Below are 9,533 nucleotides of genomic sequence, written 5' to 3' on the forward strand. Positions count from 1 at the left end.
TGAAATTTGGTATTTAATTATTTTGAGAAGAGCAGTCAAGTCTACTTTAGTTTAGCAGCAATGATATACCCTCTGTAGTTACAGTAAAGGTGAATCAATGATATGCCCTCTGTAGTTACAGTAAAGATGAAGCAATGATATACCCTCTGTAGTTACAGTAAAGGTGAAACAATGTCCATTGTAAACAATTCCCCTTTGGCAGTCACTTGTGGACAAAATCCCATTGCATAGACCCTTGCTTATTTTACTGGTTTCCTACTGGATTACCCCCAGGTAAATCAAAAGGTCCTCAGTTTAACAGCTTGTAATTTAGTACAGTGGACAACAATTGGTTCACGTTAGTATAAAGTAACTTACAAATGTATTCATGCTTTATCCAGCTTTCTTCAAACAGCGTCTCTTGAACCAGCATGAACGTCTGAAAACCAGCAAACTATTCACTGACCAGGATAGACCTGTGCTGGGCATTACTGGGTTTACCAACAAGTAGGTACCCATTCATTTGAAGAGACAGGGATATACAAATTAATAATAATAATAATAATAATAATAATAATAATAATAATAATAATAATAATAAAAAACACTATACTATAAAAATTTATAGAAATAGTGAGGTGGTGAAAATAGAAAAAAGAGAAACGTGTTAATAGATGTGCTGGTCTACATACAGGATATGAACAAATGTAAAGGTCAGGATTGATTTTTATGTAGTTTAGTAATTTTATAGTATGTGCTGCATGCTTTCGTGACACGACTCTAACTTACCATACAGTTAATGTAACCAGGTATAAGTTCATATCTATTTTAGCTCTGTTCACAGTGTATTGAAAGCGCATATCTCAATACTTAAAGCTTTTGAGTGTGTTATTTACCATGTGTGCATTATATAGGTAGAGAGTGATACTGGTACATTTCTCAAAGTTATCAATAGTTTAATAAAAAGTTCTAGGTGACATTGTTCTTTTTTAAAACTATGTTTCTAAGCTTACACGCTATGCCTTTTGAGCTGCCACATATTTAAAATCCCAGCCCTATTCTGAGGTTTCTCTTTGTAGTAGACCGCCTCAAGTTTTGGAAATGATGAAACCTGATAACTAAGAGAAGTACTGCCTAAAACAATAACACAGGGCAGAACTAGACAGTACATGTGTTACACATAGCATTCAGACTGAAACTTGTGTGGCTGTAGCTGCATGCTTTCACATCATGAACTGCTTACCTAAGAAATTCACTTCATTTAGGGTTAGGCTGGAGCTGTTTACTGCAGCACTTACACCCACTTTATAATAGTGTACTTGTATATCAAGTAAGAACCTGTATTTCTTTTACAGGCCTTTTACCTGTCTGTCTCTACTAACATGTTCTATGGACTGTGACCACTATATAAAGGAAGGATGAACTTGCTGTCTGAGATACAGACTCTCTGACTTGAGGGGCCGTCGCTGTCACACACTGCAATGAACGATAACTAACTGGTTCACATGTAATCCTGCTGCCTAGCTATTAACACTCAGTGTTGTTCAGCTTCTTTTTAAAATATTATCTCATAGTGTGTCTGCTACATAATTTCCCACTAGTTCCTAATAATTTACAATCTTCAGCACTTGTCTGGAGAGGACTATTCAGTGGGTTGACTGGAAAATAACAGGGGCCATATTTTATAGGTAGCACAAGGGGTAAAATTCATCATACAAACGTTTATCCTGCACTTCCAAAAAAAAAGCATCTTCAGGAGGAGACCAGGTAATTATTATCAATCCATAATGGTGTAAATTCTGGTTATTTGGGTAATTTATTTGGGCAGCAGTGTGGAGTAGTGGTTAGGGCTCTGGACTCTTGACTGGAGGGTTGTGGGTTCAATCCCCAGTGGGGGACACTGCTGTTGTACCCTTGAGCAAGGTACTTTACCTAGATTGCTCCAGTAAAAACCCAACTGTATAAATGGGTAATTGTATGTAAAAATAATGTGATATCTGTATAATGTGAAATAATGTATAATGTGATATCTTGTAACAATTGTAAGTCGCCCTGGATAAGGGCGTCTGCTAAGAAATAAATAAATAATAATAATAGTTATAACACACTAACAATAATTGGAATAACACATACAACCATGATAATGCAAAACAGTCTTTAGAAACAGTGCACTTCCAGGTAGATATTACACGTTCCTCTTGGTTATATGACTGTTTCATCATGATATACTGTAGTTGTAGCGGAGAAGTAACTTTTTTTGTATCCTAGTATTAGTGTCCACTCACGTCAACCAAAATATACTCGGCGCCTCTAGCGGTAGCAAAGTGAATAGCACGAGTTATAAAACGCAGTCACGTATGTGTAGCGTAGCTGCGAGTGGCTGTTCGGCAAGGTGGGGTCAAATCAACGCTGTTGTGAAACTCCTGAGGGTATAAAAAGCAGGAGAGTAGCTTTGTATTCATATGCCTGTACTCTTGAATGATCACAGCAACTGCAGAGCAAAGCGGCTATTCAAACAGCAGTATGACAAACTTATTTATCCTGGTGCTGCTCGCTCCGTTTGGGGTGCTGCTGGCTTCTGAACAAAACGAGGTACAGAAACCAGGCGACGAGTCTCCTTGGTTTTGTCATAATCTGGACTGCCCAAAATATACTTTGGTGAAGAAGTATGAGGTGGGTTATTTAATATTATAAACGTCTACACATTAACATCACTGTTTTGTTAACTAAATATCTGTATTTAGTTATTTAGCATTTTGTTTTAATGTGTGCAAATTGTCTACTGACCATATTTATATTCAAAGGAAATTAGCTTGAGATAAAATAGCTTGAATGACTGTTTAATGTGTCTTGCATCAATTTAGGCTACTGATGAAAACCCTTGTCTCATAAAGAAATGTAGAAGTGACAGAATTTTTGTGGACGGTTTATGGAAACTGATGGGAAATGTTTTGGCATTTTTTTTATTTTTTTTGTTAGTTGACAGACGCCTTTTATCCAAGGCGACTTATAGGGCAGTACAGGGTTACAATGCAAGATTAATCTTTAAATACAGTATAGTTTACAGTAAGCGCAAATAATACTACTAAAATACAATATGAAATAGGATGCAGCAAGTTAGGATTACAACAAGTTATACAATTACATATTAGTAGTGCAAGGATAGTGCATCAACTAACGATCCAGGTGCATTGAAGGTCTAGGTAAATTGCATAAGGCAGTAGCATTGTGTGGAAAGAAAAGTAGGTTGCCTTTGTAAGACATTTAAAAATGATGATGCACGAATCCGACTTTGTGTATTTGTGCATCGGGGCATATCAATCTATAGAACTACAATGTATTTATTGTCATGCTGTTGCTTTACGAACAAAGCCCTACAGTTCGCCCTGTTCTGTTTTTAATATGCAAATTAGGGCTTTTCTTCAAGGAACTGCACAACACTTTGGTTTCTATGGTGCAATTCCTAAAGTAAGACGTGCTGCAACTTTTAAATCGGCATCCGCGCGGCCCCTGGTGATGTGCATGCGCACTACTTATACCAGACTGCTTTACTGTATATCTTGACATGGGCATGGCAAAGAATATGTTTTTAAATATATGTGTAAAGGCTTTATATATATATATATATATATATATATATATATATATATATATATATATATATATATATATATATATATATATATATTCCTCAATAAATTATTTAGACTATAATTGTAATGTAGTATTACTGGAGATTTAATTAGTGTTTGAAGTTCTCTGTGATTTCTGTTAGACATTTGAAGTGCGCAGCTATGAGGCCAGCCGCTGGATGACCACAGAGGTGGAAGGGAGGTACATGAATGCCGTCTCTAAAGGCTTCATGCGTCTGTTCAGATACATTCAAGGAGACAATGAAGCAGGTACGATTTACAGAAACAGCTTTCTTAATTATTACATTATTAATTGGGGGAAGCACCTGCCAACTGAACCCCGTCATCAAGTATGACACATATGGTATCTTGTCCATTGTTACTTAAATTGACTTATCTGGGAGATGCAGCTTTTATGTAATGTTTCTTATTTTGGAATTTCTTTGGATTACAAATAAGCTGCTGTACAAATTTACACGCAAGTTTGTGCTACATATCAATGGTGTTTCTATTATTTTGTGCCCACCCCTTCCTCCCCCCCCCCACACTGAAAAATGCGTGATAACAGATTGCAAAAAGATATTTGGTTGTCATTATTTTTAGGGCAAAACATTCCAATGACGGCACCTGTTGCTGTTGCTGTATATCCCACAGCCGACAGCACAGGCATGGGAAAGAGTCACTCTGTCTCCTTCTTCATACCCCCAGCGATTGACCCACCTAAACCAAAGGATGCTAGAATTCATACATTAAATGTTCCAGCAGGCACTGTGTATGTCAGGTGAGTTCACTGAATGCTGTATTGCACTAAAACACAGGCCGTTTCACATTACACACTTAAATTTACATTGGGTAATCGTGAAAGTATATTTACAGTTACTGCTTTTTGGATTATTATTCACAAAATGCAGGGGCGTCATTTCAAGATTGAACATTCTCTGTCCCAAATAGCATCATGAATGAGAACAAACAGGCTGTAACTGGACCAGTTTACAACGAGATAGCATGCTGCACTTTGTCAACATCTTTCCTATTCTTAAAATAAATTGCAAGAATTTTTAAAGCACGGCACTGGTTTTTAACAAACTCTAAAATGTCAATCCACTAAGTCTCATTTTATAATAAAGTGTGTAACGTTACAGTCGTCGTTTTTTTCTGCCAGTGAATCCCTCCTTGTTTTCTCACTGTGTTTATTTATTACGATTGCAATGTAATTCTGTGTTGTCGATATAATCACTCAGCGATGAACTATCAATCACAAATGAATGAATGATGACGCCTTAAGACTGAGTTCGAGCAACTACATCACGTGAGAACCGTCGCTGCCGGGTTATATTAGAAAAGAATGATGTTTGAAAAATGTTTTTTATTCGTTTGTGAAGAAAACTTCTATCTTATATGTGATTATATTATGTGTCTGGGTGGGTCAAAAAGTGGAAGACATAATGTCATGTAGATCTGGGGGGGGGGGGACGACAATGCCCCCACTGACCTTTAGCATATGATGCCCATGACTAAATGTTACAATGGTAACAATATAAAAGTAACAAAGAACGAGTTAATTGCAAGAGGCATCTTTATGGCAGCATATTGGATTGATCCCTTGATGTATCAAGAACTGATTGTGGGTTTTTTTTGTGTTCCAGGTCTTTTGGGGGGTTTGCAATGGGGACGACCGATGTTGATCAAGCCAAAGTGCTGGCTGATGACTTAAAAACCGAGGGCTTGTCCTTTGATGAAACAAGCTTTGTGGCAGCTGGATATGACCCTCCCTTCAGACCCATCAATCGACACAATGAAGTCTGGTACCATGAAGCCTAGAAGAGTGCCACCCATCCCTGTGATAAAGCAAGAGAATGCAGAATGTAGAATGTGACCTTCTGAAAACAATGGGTCATCTAGACCTGTTCATAATAATAAAGGACTTCAAGCTAAATTATTTTTAGTATGCCCGTTTTTAAAGCTGTCTTTAACCACTCCTCCAGTTCACACTAACATAACAGATTGTTTCTATCTGTGCTTGGGGAATCAAGCATTTGTTTCCCTGAAATGATAATAGATATGATACATATTTTAATAAGCAAGACTGTAATCCCACAGTTGCAGTGGTATCCCAAATTGCATCTATTTACTACAAAGGCTGAACAATTGGAATATTTCATTGTATAACCACTGCACTTGTTAGACCACCTGCTCAGAAGAGGTGATGATTATCTATTCTGGGAAACAAGATATTCAATAAGCAAGAGGGGAACAAGACTTTTTAGATGAGCCAAGGTAGGTCTTTGAAGAATATTGTTCAAACAAATTAAAGAACTTCTAGCTTAGTTGGAATTTCAATGCAAAAACAGGAAATTAGTGGATGTAAAGCTGTGGATGCCATTTCTGACAAACTGCTGTAGCATTTAGTCCTGGTATAAAGGCTTGCTCGAGATTCATGCATTGCTTTTTGAGTTTGTTGTAAAATAGCCTGTAGAAGATAAACAGTATGTCTTCCTATGTAAAGCAAATGTGCCTTGTAGTGGGTGACAATGACTGTTGAATAAAAAATCTAAGGAGAGAACACATGGTCTAATGAAGGGTGTTGTTGTTTATGGTGACTATCCAACAGAAATAAAGATGACCCTGTCTAATCTCCCAAATGCATTTCTCTCTCATGAAAACGGTTTATAAAATGTGCGCATACAATATAGTTCTTATCATTCCTACTGTATACAAAACACCTATCAAGTTATTTGAAAATTCACATTAGAAGATCAGTCACAGGCACACACAAGATATCTCCTGTCTGTGTGCTTCCTCTAGTAACTTGATCCATGGAGAAGAGATGGGAATACATAATGTTCGCTTTGAATTGCTGTTAGTGATTTCCTGTTGCCAACTTTCCAGCAGTTTGTAAAATGAATTGTGAGATGTAGGAGAGAGGGTTCTGTCTGTATAGATAACAAAGCAAATGCAATAATGCACCCATGAACATGCCCCAGTTAACCCACAGTGTTGAGTGCAAATAGGACCACAGGCCTGCCCCAGACCTGCAGATTGTACAGTGCCTAAGATGCTTGCTTGCAATGTGCATGGTTGCTATTTTTCACTTACTCCGACCCGTTACACAAAAATCTGGATGGTGTATAGAATTCAAACGGATACCACTGCACACATAGGAGTAAATGTAAGTATAGGCGCAGTGCAAATAATTGCATTGCAGCCAGGCAATTGTTTTGCACTGTGCCCAAAACTTAAGAGCAATGCAAATTACTCAACACGTCTTGCCCTTCTCCTCCGAACGTGTTCCTGCCTCTCCTCAACAAGAGCCATGTGTTGCCACATCAGGAAGTGTACCACAGCAGCCATCCTGAAGCCAATGACAGGTCTCTGCAGGTGTGTGCTTTTATACAGCTCTTAGCTACTCGCTTCTACAATGGTTTGCTCCTTGTAAGAAGAGGTGTAAAGTTTTTGGAGGGTCAGCAATTGCCTAAGTGCAAGGCAAAATCCTTACATCACATTATAATGTTTGCACCCGCTTAGTATCCAGATCTTGGCCAATTCCATGCTCTTTTCTTCATTTGAATGCATTTCAATATCATTTTGCAAATTTGATAGCAGGTGCAGAATGCCAGGTAAACACCATTCTTTCAGACTACAGCTGCTAAATGCGATTTACTGCTGCTTTATGGGGGTTTGCACGTATCCTTACATCTACCCCATAATCTCAGACTACATTATTGTAGTGCACAGGGGGTTGAACTGTAAGATACGATGGTAAAACCTCTGAATAAAAAAAAAATTGAGTGTGAAAGATCTATAGGGGCCTACCAGGAGTCTTTGATAAAAGTTTGGAGAAGATTCAAGGCAGTTATTGTGCATTGTGAGCCAGAAAAGATCAGTGCATACAAGTCCCGAATGGCTGTTGCATGAGAGGCAGAGAGCATACTGCACTGACTGCCCCGACTTCCATATGAAAACCTTGGAACACATACAGAACCGGCTCGTTCTACTCATTTTACTGCTGTGCCCCAAGGTGGGATTCAAACTGTGTCTGTTTCCATGCCTGAACACCCGGAAACACTATCAGCTACTTTTTATAATCTGGTACCGACTACAGCAGCCTCTATAAATAAAAGTCTTCCAACTGGGGTGCTCAAGTTACAGTATTTGGCAATTTGTGTAGAATCATCCTGGTCAAAGTTCTAGTTCTATTCTATATACATATATTCCATTGTATTGTCCTATATACTTGTCTGATGCTTGAAAGGGAAAAGCTTTTACCTGCTTGCCACTATGTCACTCTGTGGACCAATATGATGTTATCTTGCTACAGTCTTGCTACTACAATAGAACATTATTCATATCTTCAAGCTCTTCTACAATACCATTTTATAGAAAACATCTGTGACGGTATTTTCATGAAGGATTAGCAACCCATAGTCAGCCAGTGTATTATACAGGATAAAAACAGTATACTTGGTAATCAAGGCTTTGAAAAGCCATTCTCTTACCTCTCATTAGCCTTGGGCAAGTCCCTTACTATCTAACAGTAGGTAGTTTAGTTTTCTATATGAAGAAGCCCATTTAGCCAGCCACCACACTGGAAATTCAATCCTTGTGCAACGGGTATTAGGGTCCTACCTGAAATTAATATCTGTTGCACAGGGAGTGGATTTACAGCGCTGTCTTTATAAAAGTATTATAAAAACAAAATTTAAATCTACAGAAAAAAAGACTTATGTTATCTTTTTGAGAATTAAGAATTTCTTTTATAAAGCCCCTTTAATTCATACGATTAGTAATATTTGGAAAGAGAAATGCAAGTAGATACAACTAGGATGCCTGACACCAAGAAATACAACAGTTGTATAATCATACAACTTCGACTTCACAAATTCCATGTACATTATAATTGAAATACTGTATTTGTTAGTTCTGCAGCTGCTGACAGTACAGCTACAGTGCATGCAGACAGAGCAAACATGGAGGCTGAATTGTGTGAGATCTTTATTGCAGAAGAAGTGGATTTTGTGGCACATGATTACATGGTGATTGATGGAAAATATTTGATTGAAAACATGTTGTACATATTGTGATATTCCTCACAAATTTGATATCTTCCTTAATTATATAAATTATATTGAAATACAATACTTTGAATAGTGTTTAAACTGAGCAGTTTTACCAGTTACATTCCAAACACATGATGGCTCTGCAGATAAGTGCTCCAATCAGCTGTTACAAAGGGATTGTTTGATCCCTTTGGTGTTTTTACCAGTAATTGCACTCACAACAAGACCAACTGTGTATTTTTGCTCTGATTCCATACAGTTCCATCAAAACTAGGGGAAATGGCAAATCTAGGGTTTTGGAAGTGTTTATTTCAGTAACTTCAAGGTCCTGATATTCCCCTCAAGGCAAGTGTGAAAGCTCTGACAGAAGTCTCCTGAAGATCTCAATTGCTCGCTCCTCTCTTCCTTCTCTTCTACACTCACCTCTGCCAAATGCTCCTACTTCCACTCTATCATTCAGTCTTCTACCAACAATCCCTGTAAACTTTTCTCTACCTTCTCCCTCCTGAGCCCTCCCCCCTCTTCCACCTTCCTCTATCTCAGCTGATGACTTTGCCTCCTTCTTCTCCTCCAAAATCACTGCTGTCCGCAAACTCTTCAGTACCTCCCCTGCTTTACCACCCACCCCGTCCTCTGCTCACTCACTCCCCATCACCCTCTGCAACCCCTACTAATCTACCCTACTTCTCGCCCCTCTCGGACCAATCTTTTCTCCCTGCTTCAGAGCCATAAACCTACCACAAGTGCTCTGGACCCCCTCCCCACTCACCTCTTACAGGCTTCTGCCCCTGCTCTACTCCCTTTCATTCCCTCTCTTTTCAACACCTCTCTGCTCTCTGGCTGTTTCCCCTCTGCCTTCACCCCC

At 38.5% G+C, this 9,533-nt stretch overlaps 1 protein-coding gene across 1 annotated transcript; it reads left to right on the forward strand.

Moving 5' to 3' along the window:
- The first annotated feature begins 2,372 nt into the window (after positions 1-2,372).
- Positions 2,373-6,176, forward strand: LOC117410830 (heme-binding protein 2). Its single transcript, XM_034017691.3, has 4 exons — positions 2,373-2,652; positions 3,755-3,881; positions 4,215-4,392; positions 5,258-6,176. Exons 1-4 carry the CDS (start codon positions 2,458-2,460, stop codon positions 5,430-5,432), a joined length of 675 nt encoding a protein of 224 aa, XP_033873582.1. The 5' UTR covers positions 2,373-2,457; the 3' UTR covers positions 5,433-6,176.
- Positions 6,177-9,533: the final 3,357 nt, after the last annotated feature.

Source organism: Acipenser ruthenus, chromosome 6 (assembly GCF_902713425.1).
Source record: "Acipenser ruthenus chromosome 6, fAciRut3.2 maternal haplotype, whole genome shotgun sequence".
In the NCBI taxonomy this organism is placed as follows: domain Eukaryota; kingdom Metazoa; phylum Chordata; class Actinopteri; order Acipenseriformes; family Acipenseridae; genus Acipenser; species Acipenser ruthenus.